At 40.1% G+C, this 19,912-nt stretch overlaps 2 protein-coding genes across 3 annotated transcripts in view; one reads left to right on the top strand and one right to left on the bottom strand.

Annotated features, from left to right (window-relative positions):
* The window catches only part of LOC137976489 (acyl-protein thioesterase 1-like), a 12,123-nt gene extending 4,798 nt beyond the window's left edge, over window positions 1-7,325 (bottom strand). Inside the window, exons 1-5 of the mRNA XM_068823855.1 lie at window positions 7,149-7,325; window positions 5,775-5,806; window positions 1,376-1,444; window positions 195-242; window positions 1-27 (exon numbers count right to left, since the gene is read on the bottom strand). The exon at window positions 1-27 is cut by the window's left edge and continues 44 nt beyond it. Coding sequence (XP_068679956.1) covers window positions 1-27; window positions 195-242; window positions 1,376-1,444; window positions 5,775-5,806; window positions 7,149-7,283 — 311 coding nt within the window. The 5' untranslated portion in view covers window positions 7,284-7,325. The remainder of the gene's footprint in view (window positions 28-194; window positions 243-1,375; window positions 1,445-5,774; window positions 5,807-7,148) is intronic.
* On the top strand, window positions 7,312-15,534 carry LOC137976488 (ribonucleases P/MRP protein subunit POP1-like). Of its 2 annotated transcripts, none has more exons than XM_068823853.1 (6): window positions 7,312-7,700; window positions 8,645-8,902; window positions 10,674-10,761; window positions 10,973-11,782; window positions 12,634-12,915; window positions 14,242-15,534. In XM_068823853.1, the coding sequence occupies exons 1-6, from the start codon at window positions 7,386-7,388 to the stop codon at window positions 15,309-15,311; spliced, it is 2,823 nt and encodes a 940-aa protein (XP_068679954.1). In that variant the 5' UTR covers window positions 7,312-7,385; the 3' UTR covers window positions 15,312-15,534. The 2 variants fall into 2 exon arrangements, with proteins under 2 accessions (XP_068679954.1, XP_068679955.1); XM_068823854.1 differs by having other exon boundaries at window positions 7,505-7,700; window positions 8,632-8,902; window positions 14,242-15,452.
* The last annotated feature ends 4,378 nt before the right edge of the window (window positions 15,535-19,912 follow it).

Here is a 19,912-nt window from a genome sequence, read left to right on the forward strand (position 1 = left end):
GAGAACGTCAGCGATAAAATGTCAAACCTAAAACAGAAATGAAAACAGAAAACCTAAACTTCCAGAATCACAATTAAAAACCTTATCTTGACTACCGGTATCTACAGGAGTTGGAATGTTTGCCTTCTAACACTTTGACAAAGAAGTCTTTGGTGCATCGGATAAAAAGAACTACAGCTGTACACTTAACTTACCACGATGGCATTCTGAAACCCCCATTTAGCGTCACTGCAGAGACTGGTCTGAAAGCCGGATAGAAATAACAAAAACCCAATTATTGAAACAGTCAGCTCTGACAAGAGAGTCTGTCAGTAAAGAGCACTAAACTGTATCAGTGCATAGCAGAATACCAGAAGCAAATAGGAGACCAAAAACGAACACCCTGCACATGCATGTCCAATGTACTTGTAACATATTTATTTATTTTTCTCAGAAATTCTTTCCGAGAAAAATAATATGTTACTTACAGTATAATAATATGTTACCGAAACAGGAACAGGTTGACAGATAGACATGGTTTCATGCTTCTCTGTTTAAAGTTTAATGAATGCAATTTTGAAAGACGTGAACTTCCAATAAAACAACTACTTGTATAGATCGTTTTCACTGTCACGCAATAAAAAAATAAATCGAAAACCATCCAGTGGAAAAAGTCAAGAATTCGTGATGTTGTAGAAGATAAATGAAGAAGACACTTCTCCAAGTTTTAGGCCCGTGCGTTTCCCCAAACTTCAGATATTCGTCGAAATGTTTCGCAGAAATTTACAGAGCCCAGTATGAAAACGCCATGTTGGTGCACATCTGTGGTGCACCAATATGGCGGCCGGAAAATAGTGTCAACATCTGTTACTTACTTTGGCTATCTAGGCGAGTGATCATCTGTACTGAACAGACAGCTATTTACTTAAGCACTTTTCCTAATGCTTTAAATTCTAAAAAGGCTCAAAACCATGAGATAAATATATATTTCTCAATAAACTCGATCATCGCCTCGTGTCACGCACCGCTATAACTCAGAAATTCAAAATGCTCTGGTTTCCAAACGAAGCACGCTATTGAGCTTTAAAATTGCTAATGGATACAAATTTACCGCCTCTTATGCCTGATGAGGATAAAAACTTTCGTGGCTCTTTAGTTTTGGATTTTAGAAAATGATGACGTCACGTGAAAACGATCTATATGTACGACCCATTCCACCCTTTCCCTCAGTCAAGATTGCTAATTGCATGTATATATTTTACATACCATGTCTAAGGGGGTTACGCACAAATAGAATGATGGTGGTGACAATTAAAGAGCTGCTACACGCTGACATTGGCACAACATTCTTCATTTAGAATAACAATTGCGTTATTGGTACATGTACCATACTTACGCATTGGGGAAAATAAATTTCACATGTGTTAATCCCATCAGCATTTTAAAGGCTTCACTCCATCCATGTCTAAAATTTGTCAAGAAAAGTAAAGAAAAATAAAGGATCAATAATATAATTAACACAACAGTGGATAGCATTGAAGGCTTGCTCTGATTGGCTACTCAAACTCCCAATATCCTTTGCTACAGTATTCACCTACAAGCAACTTGCACGGGATTTGAGCCCGAAAATATTGTAATCATTGCACAGTTAAATGAGTTAAAATCATTTTTTTGTGCTATAAATTATTATCTCCCTGTTTTAGTATACTAAAACAACTTTTAACAGCTGTATTCACCTCAGTATTGGTGGCGAGTTAACAATTACTCCACGAGCGCGCGTTGGATATGAGATGGTAAATAGCCAATGAGGCACGAAGCGCCGAGTTGGCTATAACCAGTCTCATATCCAACAAGTGCAAATGGAATAATTGTTTTATTGTCCGGCATAAGACTTGCATGCCACAAGACTCGAGGTGTCCTTTTGGGCAGGAATCGCTACCGACGAATTGGGTTCAGGGACACTTCGATTGGTCATTCGCAAAAACACGCCCACAAGAGCATTTTGGTGACTATTGACGATGCAGGTTAAAGTGGAATCGTCCAACGCTAGCTTATGCCGATTTACGCCGCTTAGCTGCCTTTGTTGGCAACGCGCAGCAAAATTACGCAAGGTGGACAGCTTTGATTGCGATCTCATGGCATACAGAGGCTGGACCGAAGGCCCACGTATTTGACGACCACCCTTATTAACATCGGCTTCGGCTGATTGAGACGAAGTTTCTTTGGAGGTGCCTCCTAAAGAACAAAGCTGGTCAGAAGAGTCCCCAATTTTAGAAGCTACAACGGAAGTGGCTTTAGCGCTTTTTTGTGCTTCACGTCTCTCACCACTGGACTTATCCACACAACAACTCCATTCGTCAACAAGCTCTCTCCATGGTGGACCGTACGGACATTTCATGCCTAATTTATCATAGTTTGGCCTCTTCGCTGGCGGACATCTATTGTGCCGGGCCTCTCCATCATCGTTCAGTTTAGAATTGAACGCCTCGCCGGCCGGAGTGTCTGGAAAGTCATTTGGAAAGAAAGGAACTCCTTGCTCAAGGGCTAGCGCATGAGCCTCCTGAAGACCCCCCGCTCTCGCCCCTCGGTAGACAACTTTCCACACAAAAAGATTTTTTTTCTTTTTTGGCTTTACTCAAAGAGAAATTTCGCTTTCCAGCGAAAACATTTTTTTAGCTTGGCAACGTTTGGCACAATCATTTACCACAGTAAGTGGTAAGGTATATGAGCTGATAACCGAGATTGAGTGAACCAATTAGAGGACGCGAAATGCATTACACGAGGTTGAGAATTCAATAATGGTGGATATTTATCTCACTGCTTTGCAGCTCAGTGAAATTAATATCCACCACAAGCCACCTCCACTTTGGTCAACAGTTGTTTACTATTTTATCTCTCAGACAGTACGTGGCCTATGATAGGTGAATTTAGTAGGCCGTATTCTGCAGAACGGCCCACTGTACGGCCAGCAAAATTTGAAATTTTGATAAAACATCCTCCAGCCAAGTTTTTTTTATGTCATTTGTTGCATAAACTTGTAAAACTGTTTGAATCATGCTAGAAACTATTTCAAAAAGCCAAGAAGATTTATTCGTTTTTCGGATTTTGGCACGTCAATTTTTCTGGCAGTTGAACCTTCTGCTTGACTTCAAATACCAGTGGTTTCCTTTCCCACGTGCCTGATTACTTCAGAGATACAATAAATATCTTACTAACCTCATTTCTCAGTCCATACATTAAAAAAAATTAATTACAGATTCTCAATTTTTCCCCAATGATTTACGGTGATAAATGCACTGGGAAAAAACTTGGTCCATAATTTTATAGTATGGACCTTGAATTTGCTTACTAGGAAGAAGAATTTATTTCTTTGGGTCATACAGGCTGTGGGGGATTTAGGATGTCTGCTTACAAAACTCACAAAATAATTGTTCTAAATAAATTAATTTAAAAGTGCTACTATGATGAAAAAAAAATAACACCCTGACTGGCAAAATTTTGAGCTTTCATTTTTATCCAAAAGCTGTTTACTTTGAGTGTTAGTTTTGGATTTCACAGTCCACCATTACTCACATTTAAAACTGACTGACTGACCCAAGATTTTAAAACTAGTATAGTAATGGCAGACCATTAAATAAGAAAATTCAAGTAAAAATAAACAGGTGTCTTTTTAAAATCAAGACTTTAATTAACATACTATGTAGTTTTGAAATCCAAAGAAAAAGAAGAAGAATTTTGATTTTTTGGTCATAGTAGCACTGCAATATTCCCATGTCCTATAAAAGATACCAGGAAAAATCCTGAAGGCCATAAAATCATGGAATTTTCTATGATTTTTCAGGACCGCAATAATTATTCATTTGAAAGACACTTCCTTTCTCTGTTTACAGGAGAATTGATTGCATTCTGCAATAAATATTATTATCACTTGTGTAACTAAAAGAAAAAAATGTATGTTAAACATTTCTCAAAAATTGTTCTTTGCCCTGCAATCCCAATTTAACATTATCAATTTTTCCATCAGTGCCATGCCTACCGCAAGAATACCGGTAAGTGCTTGGGGAACTTAGTTGCTATAAATTATTTCAAGCACAGATCAAATATTTATTTTTCAAGGACCCTTGCTTTCAAATCTGCCTTTACTCTATTACTTTGGATGCCTTTTAGAATAATATGAACAAATAATATATAATTGCTTTAACCCTAAAACTCTCAAGGGCCACTTATAGATCCACTCTGTCTAACACCAGATGATTTTACTCGTCAATGGAGGCTCCCTCAGGCCTGAAAGGGTTACGTTCACTAAAAACTACATGCATGTGCTCATTAACCCTTTAACTCCCAGTGGCCACTTGTCTTAAAGTGGTACTACGACCAAAAAAACAATTCTGTTTTTTTCCTTTGGATTTCAAAACTATGTTTAATAACTAAACACTAACTGACCCAAGTTTTAAGTTCTGACTTTAAAAAGACACCTGTTTATTTTAACTGGAATTTTCTTATATATTGGTCTGCCATTACTACCTTTAAAATCTTGAGAGAGCTGGGTCGAGGAGAAAATGACGTCAAAGACTCACTAGTTTAAGACTGCAATGTGTGCGTACATGGCTGAATTAATATGCAGCACGGGAGTTTTGGGCTTTCAGACTTTTAAACTTGTGTTTTGCATATATAATAAATTGCGTTTACACGCTGTAATTTTAAGCTAGTAAGTAAATGATGTCATTTTCTCTAGATCCAACCCTATGAGGTCCAATCGGTCAGTTTTGAACGTGAGTAATGGCGGACCATGAAATCCAAATCTTGCACTCAAAATAAACATTCTTTGGATAAAACTCAAAGCTCAAAATTTTGCCAGTTAGGTGTTAAGCGAACACGGTTTCAAAATCTGAAGACAAAAAGGAAATGTTTTTTTGATCATACAGTAACAGTTTAAATATTTTACTCTCACTGTCCAATGCCAGATGATTTTACTCGTCAATGAGGTCTTAAAAGGATTAACAACCAACATCTAGGCTGACCCAAAAACCCATGTGTCCCCATTTGTGTCCCCACTTAAACATCTCCCTGTGGATACTTATAGATTGTACTCAGTCTAATGCCAGACAATTGTACTCATCAAAGGGGTCTCCTTGACCTTAAAGGGTGAAGGAAACCAATAATACATGTAAATGCATGAACATTGTAATTTGCCAACTCTGAAATTAAGGGGTACAATGTACCTCACATGTCATGTCTGGGAACTTGAAGCTGTACATGCACATGTAAATTTAGGGTTAAATCAAGATAGGATGCCAAAGAAATCATTGCTACAGTCATCCACTTTTATAGAGAAAAATCTGTGACCTTAAGGGGGCCAGTGTCATGCTATGTATTTTAGTCAAACTTCAAAACACTTTAAGACGTCTTTGCATCAGTGAAGACCAAAAAATAATGCTGTAGTTTTGTTGCCAATAACCACTGAAGTGCACTGAAGCTATTATTTGTTGTTTGCAGCCATGGACAGAGAGGATGGAAATGGATTCAAACTTGAAAAATCTGGCCAATTTTTTTTCAATTTTGGAGACGGTGTCTTCAGAAAATCACCAAAAATTTAAATATGAATAGCTCTTTGTGTCATAAATATATTTCAGATCCTCTTGGTGGGTTTTCAGAAATGTTGTATACAGGTATGAGATCTACTACAAATTTAGATTTTTATCCAGTTTTGACCTAAAAACAGCAATTTCAGTATGACAGTGCCCCTTCAACACACATGCAAGCAATATTGTCTCAACATCTGCAAACTGACTTACCCAGTATCTCCAAGACCATGAAGAAATATCAGCTAAAAGACAAAAAGCCAATAAAGTTAAATTAAGGGCTCTTGTATGAAACTGCATTGTCATAAAATGTTAAATGGCTATATTATTCTTATTAATATCATAGCCTTATTCAGTGACACGTAATAATACAGTATCTACATGGGACCTGTACTGTTTAACCCTTTGACGTCCAAACCGGCCGAAACCGGATAGACTTAGTATTTTACTCTGTCTAACGCCAGACGATTTCACTCGTCAATGGGGAACCCCTGGGAGTCAATGGGTTAAGAGAAGACTTGTCACTACATACTGTAGTATTCTCCTTCTACCATGTGCCTGGGTTCAACTTTCCTACTTAAAATCATACATGAACATGGATTGAGTTTGTTGGTTCTCCACCTTGCTCCAAAACCTTTTTTTTTTTCCTGGGTACTCCAGTTTTCACTTTTTACCATAAAACCAAAATGCTGATTTCATCTGCTTAAATTTTATTAATTTTGATTGATTCTATTTAGAATTTTCCTAGTGAGAAGAGCACTGTCTATATTATTGTTAAGATGTGTACACCTACAAATAATGAATTATTGAAAATTAATATATTTTGACATAAATGTACCAGTCCTGCACCCATAACTTAGGCCATACAAATTAGTAATCATTAGTTTGCACCAAAAACAATTCTGTACAAACTTTTCGACTTGCTTTTTTTTTAGAAAACTTGAACTTGCGAAATCATAAATCTATAAATTTTGAATGTTAAGCCCCATTTACACGAGCAATTTTTCCTTGACAAGTGGACTTGTCAAGGAAAACTTGCCGACTGTACACATTAGCAAGTTTTCCTTGACAAGTTTTCCTTGACAAATTTTCCTTGGTAGTGTAAATGAAAAATATGACAAGTTTTCCTTGTCACATTTTCCTTGTTGTCCATCTACACGAGCAAATTTCAGACTTGACAATTTTTCCTTGTCAAGGAAAAGCTAGCGCGCCAGATTTTCCTTGACAAGGAAAATTTGTCCACTATTCCCCATCTACACGAGCAATTTTTCCTTGTCAAGGAAAACTTGTCAAGGAAAAATTGCTCGTGTAAATGGGGCTTTACATGTACATGCGGCATATTATTTAAGCAAACAAAAATTATTACATATACGTAGTGTCGCTGAACCAAACAACATGAACAAGAACGAATTGAAAAAGACATTTTAGAAAATCAAACCCTTTCAGAGGCTATTTCAAACGTTAATTGTCTGTGATCAGATGAGCGACAAAAGAGCTTAAATGAACCGAAAATTAAATCAATCAAAAACACTTCAGTATCTTAAAAAAAAGCTAAGTGGAAACCGGTCTGTGTTCGATAGAACTCACCGATGCTGTATGTTTTGATGTTGCGTTAACTATAATAGGTGGAAGACCCGACATCGCATCGCCCCAAGTACCACACAACAAAAGAAAGCTATAAAAGAGTGGAAATAAGCTAAAAATAGTCGGAGAGTGTTGCATGAAATTCTAAGTGCATTGATCAACAAAGCACACGGTACATGCGCACGCAGAAGGTCATAGGTGAAGCAGCTGACAGTATGATGTGCATGGAGTCTCACAAAGATGGCAGCATCATCAAGTGCTGAGGGTAAAGCTGGTCGAGGAAGGAAAAGAAAAAGGCCTGACATCCCTGGGTTCACGTCATCCGTGCGTTCTACGCCTTCTGTTGTCTCTAAAGCGCCGAGAGGAATTAAGGTCGAAGAATTCGCCGAATCTCGCGCATTTGAAATTCACAACATGGTAGAAGCTATCAAAGCGGCGGATAGATCTAGTGGCAAGCGCTTGTTTCAGACGCTTCCCAGACACATGAGAAGACGAGCTATGAGCCATAATGTCAAGAGAATGCCTGCTCGTCTTCGATACCGTGCGACGTTGGAGGTAAGCTGAAGAAATATTGAAGTATCACTCTGTTTTGCAACACGTGCACATGCAATGATGACCACGTGACCAGTCGACACGCGCGAATTATCGAAGCACCCACGAAAGAGTCGGCCTCTCTTAGTCCACTCCCCAGGGCCAAACGAGCAAGCAAATTATAGGAGTGAAGTGTGAAAATCCGACCACCATTGTCTCTTTAAAGGCGTATCATTTGTAGAACGAGGTAATTCTTTATTCATACGCATACATACGCAGGGGTGCCGCAGGGGTGCCGCAGTGGTGAGAGCACTCACCTCCCACCAATGTGGCCCGGGTTCGATTCCCGGTCCCGGCGTCATATGTGGGTCGAGTTTGTGGTTTGTGCTCTCCTTGCATCGAGAGGTTTTTCTCCGGGTACTCCGGTTTTCCCCTCTCCTCAAAAACTAACACTGCCAAATTCCAATTCGATCCAGAATGCACAGACACATGTTGAACGAGCTGCTGAGCACTCTTAAGGTGTTCCGTGGGTAACTAAATTCCATTTTCATTTCCATTTCCAAACCAGTAGCTGCATTGTGGGTATACACACCCCCCTTCGCTCCACTTCAGTATTATCGTAACCTTATTTTTTGTGGGTCATGACGCAACTATAGGTTTTTGGTACAGATGCAAAAAATATTCAAGGGAAACAATGGAGCCTAATCATAAATACAATAGATGGGAGCCGCATACCTCGCTGGGCCAATGAAATGATAGGTTGTACAGAGCAGCCAGATATCTTCTGCTGTCCCAAAATCCATCTTATAACTTTAACTTTATCCACTCAGAGACTCTAGCAAAATACTTATTATACATAAATACAGTATTGTACCACTGGGCTCAAAATTGCAACCAAATACAGTGCCTTTTGCAACTGAATTTTTTTTCCTTTTCTGACTAAAGAACATGTAAGCTTTCCTCTACAGATGAAAAACACAGGCAACAAAACTCAGAAAACTGGGGAAGGAGCAAAGAAGAAAAGCAGACGCTGGCGTCGCAAGCCCAAAAACCTGCTTGAAGAGTATGCCCGCCGACAGCGGAAGCATGCCTGGTTAGAGACGCATATTTGGCATGCAAAGAGAATGAGAATGATTGATACTTGGGGTTACAGGCTGGCAGATCACCCAAATGACAAAGGCTTTAGAGCATGTTACAGAGCTGTGAAGAATCATAGCTTGTTACAGGTGATTATTCAAATATGCAGTATGCAGTCAACTTGACCTTGACCTTGACCTTGACCTTGACCTTGAGAATGAAAAGAACACATCTTATTAACATTATGTTCGTTCACTGTATTTACTATTTTGAACTGGGGGGGGGGGGTGCTACTTGGGTCAATTATGTGTCGCTGGCTTCTCAGAACCCCTACTCCTTTATAGTCTATTTATGGCCAATTATAGACCCCATCTTAGTCGCTCTTTTGGGTAAATGTAATTTTAGCCACCCCAAATTAAGTCACTTTCTGTTCATGCATACACCTTACATAAAGCCTTTTAATTATAATTTCAAATTGGAATGTAATGCGACTAGTAAATATTAAAGCAACCGTGAATCGTTCTATTTTTAAATCCCACTTGTCAGAATTTCCTATCCCCAAAATCCTGATAATTTGTGACTAGTACCGGTAACTCTGTCTGGAACTTTGTTGAAAATGCAACCCCATTATAGTCAATGTCCAGTCGTGACAATACGACCCCATTCAGCCAGAGGAGGAATGAAGAGTATCCCAGACGTCTTCTGGCATCTCGTCCCAACGGGAATAGCAAAATGGCATGCTCTGTTGATGAAATACACGATCTTCTTCGTGATTACTTCGTAGGTTTTGTCGATTGTAATTTTGAGTGATTTGTGCCTGTCAGGACTTCATCACTTCGTATTTAATTTCTGATATTTATTCATCAAGCGTCGCAGAGGACTACTCATATTTTGATAATTCGAAATGTGGTTGTTTCACAATGTGATTACTTACCCAAAGAGAGGTTGCGAATGAGTTATTTTCACAGTTGTGGATTAGAGTTTTTCCCAAATGTATGGACTTCAGTCATGCAGATCAATGTTGAAACAACATTTTGGGCAGAGAAGTACCCAGAAGTACCCACATTTTCACATACTTTTGGGGTCAAAGATTTTATCAAAATACACCAGTTTAATAAGTCTGCAAGTGGCACTTGTGATCAGGCATTTTTGATCATTACATTTGAAAGCAATCGCACAAACGTGAATTTCAGATTTACAGAATTCACTTTTCTTTCATTACCTATGTTGAACAAAGGAAAAATAATGATATTTATTCAAACCAGCAAGGGAGATGTACACATCCACAGATCGACTCTCAACAACATGGGGTATTATGCATCATCGCTGTTCGCTCAAGCATTCGATGTAGCTGATATGCGCTTTCCTACATTTCATTGAAGCACATGTAAAATCATTCAACTTGGCACCAAATTTTTCTTCCTGCTCGCAATGCTCAAGAGCCATAGCATTGACACCAAGAGCTGTTTGTAAACACAACATGCTAGTCTCCATCACTGGTCACCTCTGTCTTGTGGCTGGAAGATGACGATTATGTCATGATTTCAAGTTACAAATGTTTGACTTGTGTTGGAGGAAAGTTTGACTTACCTGAGTAATGAAGTCCAAACTGAAGTCACACATTTGAGTGGAAGTAAATCCAGTTTTTTGTCCCGTGAGTTGCCTCTGTTAAGAAAGGTTTTTCTTTTTTCTACTAGATTTCAACTAAATGCTGTAGTCCTCAATAAAGGCCATGCTACACTGTATGTGATTTCTTTGCAGTTTTGACTAAATAATATAAAAATCCATGTGACAGAGTCCATATTAATTAAATTGCAATTAAAGATAGCAAAGCCATGGTATGTGCAGAACATTCATATTTTTACTGCAAAAGGATATTTATTTATTGTATTGTTCTTTTTTGCATGTCTTTGTTGCTAGGACATTTCCTTTCATGGTTGTATCGAAGTAATTGGAGTTCAGAGTAAAATTATACAAGCCATGAGCCACTTAACCAGCCAAGATGCAGGTTTGTTGAGTTAAACAACTGATTTTTTTTTTTGCGCACCATGACTGAATTTCATGTAACACGAAATAAATGGACCGTTTCCATGGTAATGGTCTGTACTGTAAAATCCCAACCGAAAACAAGCCAATCAGAGTGCTCCATTTAGCCAGAGAATTGCTAGCCATATAATAATTTGGGATATTTGATTTTGATTTTGACTCCTTTCTTGCAGGGTTGACAATGGGCGCAAAGTGGTACAAAAATGGTTCGCGTCAGGGTAATGTTATCTTGTACAAGTTTGATAAATATCCTTATGGAGCTCTTGGCCCTGTCTCTTTTCTCTGGAGACAAACGCAAGAAACAGAAAGTTGCACTCCTGGCGACACGGAAATGAAAGAAGAAAATGTCGACGAAAGTAAAGCCCCAAAGAGAAACATTGCAAACGTGAACGGTGAAATTTCTGAAAGAGGGAGAGATAGTCAGCTGTGGATCTGGGCCCATCCTGCAAGCTTCCAGTTAGTGTTTGATGCAATTACTGAAGCTTGCTGTTATGTTGGAAAGACTTCGGTGAAAAGGGATTGTAAAATTGCTGTGGAATGTCAAAGGGATGGGGTTGACAAACCAGAGGAATCTGTTGCTGAGGAAAGCTTGGCAAATGACGGTGAACATGCTGAGTTATCAGTAGCCTCCCTTCGCTTCGATTTAGTAAAATTTCGTCTCACGGGACCGCAATCACATGCTCTACTTGCAAGCACTTTGACACTGTTACAGGCCAATCCTTCAGGGAAAATGCACAAGGAATCCTCACGATGCGATCGGGATGACAGGGTCAAGAACACTTTGTTCTCCAATCGGTGTTGTGATACGGAGGGTGTTGCAAAGACTTTGGCGTCAAATGTATTATGGGAAAGTTTGAAGCAGGCCAGTTCTGCCGCAGTCCTTCCCCCTGGGTGTGTAATCGGCCTCACTGTGAGGGATCCACGTTTGGATTTGCCTGTCATGAAGTTGAGCATTTCTGATGCCACTGAAGAAATCAATTCAGGTGACTACCGCCAGTATTGTAAGTCCTTGCGTGGTTTTCATTTTAGTGCAGAAAGTTATTTCGTGAAACATTCCTAGGGAATCAAGAGATAATTAGAATCCAAACCAATTGTGACATAGATTTTCCCGTGTTCAATGACGGCTGCATATATTTCATTTGTTGTTTTGTGATTGGTTGTTTGGATTTTCTGCAGCTGTTGTGATTGGTCAATGCATGCACGGGTTTTCCCGAACTGATTCATCAGAGCCAATCATAGAATGCTTTCCATTTGACAGAACTGACAGGCCAGACCAGGCATTTGGAAGGACTAAATTACAACGCCTTCCAATAAGCACACAAATTGTTGGATTTTCTTTGCAAACTGGTGGGTCTGGCCGGCCAGTTCTGACAAAAGGAAAGCACCCATAACTTTTATGCATAACTAACTAAACGTGATTTATTTTTGTCTTGAAACCGTTCTGTAGTTGCTTCTACTATTGAGAGGATTAAAAAAACTGAGCTGTTGTAAACAGAAAGGTTTCAACTGCCTTGCAATGTTTTAAAAGAAGAGGTGAACGCGAAAAAAGTGGAATTTTAGTCACTGAGCAAATTTATCCAGTTTTGAGAGTTTTATTTCTAGTAGTACATTTATCATTGACCAATGAGAAACGCCATATTCTGCCTTTAGTATATAGTGAGTAAAATCGACTGTAAGCGGATTTGAACCAATGAAGTGGTCATTTTCTGACTTTGTATAATAAACCCAGAGAAGATGTAGAAGATATGAGGCAACTACATATGAAAGACGTAGCTACATGTATTTAAGCTGCGGAAGGAAGCATGTGCTTATTTTGTGTTTATCACCCTCGCAGAAGAGGCATTCAGCAATGTGGATGAAGCTGAGAATACGCTTGGCACCAAAAACAAGAAGCCGTGTTTTGAAGATATCCTGACTCACTGGCCAACAGATGTTGCTGGTTCGCACATATGGGATGAGCAAGTCCGCGCTGAAGTGAAAGAAGCGAAAATCCCAGAACACGAGTTAAACCGAAAGAGATCTGAGCTCCTAGTGCCGGGTTCCCTGCTGGCGTTGAGTGAGGAGGAGATATCCCATATTCCGTTGTTGCTTGTACAGCTGCCAGGTTGTCGTGAGGGTAAGTATTTATGCAGGAGGTGTATCTCTTTGGGACAGGAATGTTGCGCCAACAATATGTTTTCCAGGGGCATTGTGGAAACAACCATGTGCACGCTTAAATATTTAACGGAACTGAGACTGTTGGCTTGTTAAACCATAGCCTGAAGTTTAAAAAAATTGGCATAGGTAAGGCACATATCGTCACCTATATCTGTAAAGGATGACTAACCATTTTCAGAAAAGCGCTAAGCTTTCAGTATAGAAGATACACTAGAAAGAGAGACTGTAGAAAGAGAGAGATAGAGACTGTGTTTTATTAATAGACACTTTGCAGATCTAACTGAATTGCGTGACTTTACAATACTAATAATAATAATGGTAAAATGTTCTATGAAATCTAATGTGACAATTTGTAAACTCATAAACTTGCGGGATAAAACGCATTTAACTGTACATTTCCTCTGAGACACACCTGTTTACAAAGGAGTCGGCGAATCTCCTTGTTCGGAATAATGGTTGGGCAAACCTCCTTTCTCTCCTTAAGTTATATCCGACATTACAGCGTGTCGGTAGCAAGTCATGTAATTTATTTGAGGGATCGTTCACAACTGACTGGAACAGTTTTTTGGTGAGGTGGTTGTGGTGGTCCCAAATGGACTTAATCTCGGCAAGCTTAAGCGCTTCACAGTAAGGAACCCGGGGAAAAATACATGGCAAGGCCCTTTTTTTGTTCTTTCGAGATCTAGTTGAAGGTATTTGTGAAGCGCGTGGTGGAATAGGGGGCAGGCATAATCTAATTATGATCTAATACACGCACATAATATGCCACTAAATTTTTAAGTGGAATCTGCGCACACCTTAACTGAACTAGAAAATAATTACACTAATTAGTTCTTTTCAATGTGACCTGGACTTCCGGGCTTATAGTCATTTGTTGGTTTTTCTCCGTGAACTCCATTTCCAGCACACCCTTCCCCCCTCTTAAACTCCTCCCCCCCTCCCCCAATCCAACTTTTGACTTGAGCCGCTTCTGCATAATTATGCGATCTTCCATACTACACCAGATACCATTCTGTGAACTCGTGATTCGTTTCACCTTCACTGGTTTTGCACACAGCAAGCAAAATCTGACCAGTTTCTTCACCTTGGTTTCTTTTAAGTTGTCATGTCCTTTTGAAACCTATTCCGTTTTTGGAAAGAACAGAAAAGCGTCAACTATCTTCCTCTCCCGACTGCGCAATGATTGAAATCTGGCTTCATGCTTCGCTCCAAGACTTGAACACGGGAAAGAAGGGTTGACGAAAAATTGATCTCGTCTTATATATTGGTTTCTTCCGTTTTCCAGATCACCATGGATATGCTGACTTTATCTCTGGATATGGGAGTGGTTGGGACATCATATTGCCGGCAGGATGGGCCATGCCTTTCTGGATAGCTCTTGTCTACCGAGGGGCGAGAGCGGGGGGTCTTCAGGAGGCTCATGCGCTAGCCCTTGAGCAAGGAGTTCCTTTCTTTCCCAATGACTTTCCAGACACTCCGGCCGGCGAGGCGTTCAATTCTAAGCTGAACGATGATGGAGAGGCCCGGCACAATAGATGTCCGCCAGCGAAGAGGCCAAACTATGATAAATTAGGCATGAAATGTCCGTACGGTCCACCATGGAGAGAGCTTGTTGACGAGTGGAGTTGTTGTGTGGATAAGTCCAGTGGTGAGAGACGTGAAGCACAAAAAAGCGCTAAAGCCACTTCCGTTGTAGCTTCTAAAATTGAGGACTCTGCTGACCAGCTTTGTGCTTTAGGAGGCACCTCCAAAGAAACTACTTCTCAATCAGCCGAAGCAGATGTTAATAAGGGTGGTCCTCAGATAGGTGGGCCTTCGGTCCAGCCTCTGTATGCCATGAGGTCGCAATCAAAGCTGTCCACCTTGCGTAATTTTGCTGCGCGTTGCCAACAAAGGCAGCTAAGCGGGGTAAATCGGCATAAGCTAGCGTTGGACGATTCCACTTTAACCTGCATCGTCAATAGTCACCAAAATGCTCTTGTGGGCGTGTTTTTGCGAATGACCAATCGAAGTGTCCCTGAACCCAATTCGTCGGTAGCGATTCCTGCCCAAAAGGACACCTCGAGTCTTGTGGCATGCAAGTCTTATGCCGGACCCGTTGAACCGCTGCAAAAAGGTTCGAGGGTTCAGTCTGACAAAAAGACTTTAAGGAACTCTTGTTCTAGGGAAATCATCGGGTTTGTCTCCTCGGGTCATTACTGCTTTTCCCGTGGGTGTGGGTGTGGGGTAGCGTTCTGTGCTCTTCCGGGTCTGGCGAAATTATTGATGTCTTCACGTTCCTCTGGGGGTCCTCTTGTGTTGGTGCGAGGACCTGGTACTCAACAATACCGATTTGCGCATTTTACGATATTGTAGTGCCCCTTGCAAGTTGCCCAGAGACATGTACTTGGTAATATTGTAGGTGAATCGTCGTCGTTTCGGTTTGGTACTTTACTTTTCCATTTGATGTTTTTAAAGGGAACTTCTAGCCCAGCAAAAGGAAACCCTTAACGCACACGGGAAATAACCTCTACGGTCAAGTTTATTTAATAATTTTTCAAAGAAAGCGTTTGTATCCGAAATAAACAAGTTAAGAAACGCCATTTTTTTGTTTTCGAATTTTCCCAGCGCCGCCATCTTGAATAATTGTGACGTGTTATGGTTGCCCTCTTGTTATTATATAAGAGCCATTTGTGTTAGAACAATAGGGCAGCCGTAACATTTTTATTGCAAAGCATTTTGAACAAATGTGTTTGCGAACATCATTTCCTCTGGTTAAAACTTCTCCTGTGGTGATAGTCGAGGAGGTACCCTCGAAAATATTTAAACCCATCGAACGGGACAAAGGACAGTCTCGTCTGACAGGAAATGCTAAAGCCTTTCCAGTAGAATAACGGATGCACTATAAATTGTCAATCAACCATCTGATGGGTGCATAAAAGAGCTCTGTGATGCCTTATGTGTGCTTACGTCTGCGTGCAGAATTACATCGTGTTTTTAAAGAAGTCGACCGCAAACTTCAAACCGCAGTTAACCGTCAGCGGTTTGCCGTTTGCTGTCGTGGCAAAAATAGACATAAGGTTCGGCATTTGGCGGGAAAAAACGCGCGATGTTGGATTATTGTTTTACCTACAGGTATAAGGTTCAAACGTGAGTTCCTACAGAATTTTAATGTGCAAAGCGCTGCGGTGAATCACTTCCCGCATGAAAGGTATCCAGCTGCCGCAGACTGCAAACTCGATCGCAAGGCCATGTCACGTGGTACTCAGATGATGCCGTTTTCCGAAAACTACGCGTTGCTAAATGTCGTTAATGAATTCCCAGCCAGTCCAGTGTAGATGAAAAGAATACCCCACGTGAAATTTAAAGAATTTTTCAGAAGTGAGGCGTGGTGGTGAAATTTAGGAGTGTTGCATTAACAGCCCCATTCAAGCAGCAAAAAGCCCCAAACCGCTCTCTCTCCGACGTATTTTCTAATGTTATTTATCTTTGTTGTTTTTAAGATCAGCATTCATATTTATCGTCATGTTAATGTCTTTAAAAGCGTTTCGTCTCTCCGTTGATCACCATTGTTGAATTAGAATTCGAACGGTTTCCCTTTTTAGAGTGCGTCTTAGTGTTTAAGGCCAAGTGCTCTGGGAAGTTTCTTTCTTAATTTGCCACCACATGAACAAAAATTCTCTGGAGACAACGACAGACTACGTTTGCACTAGAACAAAAGTTTCCGAATTCACGACGTCCCGAGGGTTTTGATGCCGGACTCGTTTTGTTCTTTAAATAACATGGCCTGTATAAGAATCTCCCAGATTTCATATCACGAATCCGGAAACAATAAGAATTCGTAAACCTTGTGTACGACTACTTTCAAACTGGAATAGTTCTCCCATGTAAACAAGTTTTCCAACGAATTTCGTGGAATTTCTGTGTGTTTTCATGAAGAGAACATTTGTTGGTGGCTTCTGCTGTTTCAGGTGTAGAATAGGTGCTTGTTTACCAGGTGGAAATCGAGCCGAAGGCTCTTTAGTTGGCGTATCGAGCGGCGAGAAGAATGAGGCTAGGGCAGGTGAGCCTGCACTCGGATTAGTTTTTTCTAATTACCCTCTTTATCCGACAAACGCAGCAATCGAATTGGTTAAGAGTGACAGGGTGCATAATGACGACCAAAACCATGACCACTGGGCAGAAACCCCCAATTATACCGCATAACTTACAAAACATGGGAGGCGCGGTGTCCTCATGGTTAGAGTGCTCGACTCCGGATCGAGTGGTCCGGGTTCGGGTCCTGGCTGGGGACATTGTGTTGTGTTCTTGGGGATGACACTTTACTCTCACTGTGCCTCTCTCCACCCAGGTGTATAAATGGGTACCGGCGAAATGCTGGGGGTAACCCTGCGATGGACTAGCATCCCATCCAGGGAGGAGTAGAAATACTCCTAGTCGCTTCATGCTAATGAAACCGGAGATAAGTGCCGGCCTGATGGGCCTTTTGGCCCGTAAGCAGAGACTTAAAAGACATGTTAAGAAGGTTTTTGGCTTATTAAATAAATTAGATTTACTATTTTGCTTTTTTTTTTTAAGACATGTAAAGCGCTTTTTATCTTTTATTGTAAAAAGCGCTATAGAAATATTAAATATTATTAATATTATGAAATGTTTGAATGACGAATAGAATGTTTCAGTTGCCGAATTGAATGTTTGGATTGCCGAATTGAATGTTTGAATTGACGTATTGAATGTCTGAATTGCCGAATTGAATGTTAGAATTGACGAATTGAACGTTCGAATTGACCAATTGAATATTTGAACTGACCCGGCTTGAATTGACAAATTGAATAAACAAAAGAACAAAGCGAACATAACAATACCTAATCAACAAGGCCTAATCAGAATAACAATTGTTTTTGTTTTTTTTTTTGTTTTTTTTTGTCTTCCGCCATTTTGGTCCGATGTATAAAAATTACCCAAGGTTGCGTTTAAGAACAAGTTTGAATTTTGGCCAGGACAGATACCCATAGGTGCAGCTGGTCACGTGGCTCCCAAAATCTTGGGGCTTTTCCAAATGTGTGTTAGGGGAAGGGTAGCAGTGTGGATCTCGTCATCATTCGGCATGCATTTGATTTTTGTGGCCAGACGACCATCGAAACGTTTCATGGAAAGGTTCGAGCTAGGTGTCTTATGTCCTACACATGAAATTTGACGTGAAAGGTCAAAAGTTGTTGTCTAATAGCTGGGACTGAACAGAAATAAACTTGCGTCGTTTAAATTTCGTGCCCGTGTGAGTACGTTCTGTAGAAGCAAGTTGAGCTACTAACGAAATCTTTTTTTTGGGACCGTTGATCGCCGCTCGACATCGAAGGTCTTTTATCGGTCACAAAAGTTCTTGTTTTAGCCTGACCGCTTTTTTGGGAATCTCCTGTGGGAATGTAACATTTACTTTTTTGAAACTTATATATTTAAAACTTTATTTATTTATTTATTTATCTATTTATTTATTTATTTTAAAAATGCCTTGTCAAACGAATACTAGTTGCGGGATCAAAATATAACGAAAACCCTACCCCAGTGGAAAATATGGAGGAGTGCCACTTGACCAGCCGCAACCAGGGTCTATTTCCTCAACAGAAGAGAGACCCTGGAAACGGGGTTGCTCCTTGGCTTGCACCTGACGTCATTGGCGGTCATGTTGGTGTACTGAACAACAGCGAAAAAGTCTTTTGGAAATTTGGCTCTATTATTATGCAAAACGCGAGAGGCATTTTGCTTTTGTTTTGTACAACAACATGGCCGTGTAATCACGTTAGTGCGAACCAAGAATATTTTGCGAAAGAGAAAAAACAACAAGGAGACTTTCATAATCTGGTACAGGAATTCCAGCTAGCGGACCGAGAATTGTATTTCAGGTGACCGGTAGTTGTGGCTTCTCAACTTTGTCGTAAAGGCAGGGATGATTACGAGCCGCCTCAGCAAGTTTCTCGTAAAAAAAACAGTACCTTCGGACGCCATCCTACGTACTGTTAACTTGAATATCTGCTGAGATGAAAAAAAAATCAGCAAACACCTCGGTTTCACGATTCTGTTTATGTTGCACCCGGTGACATAAGCGTAAACGACTCCTTTTTGTTATGCTTATACTTATGCTCATGTCACTCCCGGTTTATACAGCTTGTACTTATGTTTATGCTTATGTCGCAACGTAAACCAGACTTTAGTTGATGGTTTGACGCTACTTTGGCACCTGTACACGTAGTCTAGTTGCGTAATATAGTAAGTTTTGTATTGTAAGTTTGTTTGTGTAGAGCTCGGTTTTCTCCTACAATAGTGTCCATAAAAATGATTTGATTTGATTTGATTTCCGACATATGGTAAATACATCATGATCATAGATATCAATAAAAAGATCCTATCGCCGAGATAAAGATGACAATTCAACAATAAAACAAACTCTACTAATGTCAATTGAGCTTTACGACAATGGTCAAAATTTAGGAAGAGTTCACAAAAACGTGTTGGGTGGGGGGACTGATGAGAATTGGGGGTCCCCAAAAAACTTAATTAGAGGTAAAAAGGGGAGTGTTTGAAAAATATAAACACTCCCCCCTCCCCCAACAGGATGTTTGAATATTTCAATTAACATGATTTTAATTACAATTACACAGATCTCGTGAAAAAGAACTATGTCTCTTATTGGAACCAGACTCTTCAGTAATCACACGTAAACTAAGCTCTTATCACTCCATCAAAAAGAATTACAGCCCTTTTGCTTACCTAGATTCAACACGAAAAAAACCCTTAGAAGAAGTACTCTCCTAACCCCTCAGAATAGGTTGCCACAAACTACGTGTTGAAACAGGTAGGTACGACAAACATGACAAAATCCCTGTCGATGAAAGTTCCCTCTGTAGTGGCAATAAAATTGAGGACGAAACCCATATCTTACTAAATTGTAAGAGATATTCCTCTATAAGAGACATGTTCCT

This window comes from Montipora foliosa, chromosome 11 (genome assembly GCF_036669935.1).
Source record: "Montipora foliosa isolate CH-2021 chromosome 11, ASM3666993v2, whole genome shotgun sequence".
NCBI lineage: Eukaryota > Metazoa > Cnidaria > Anthozoa > Scleractinia > Acroporidae > Montipora > Montipora foliosa.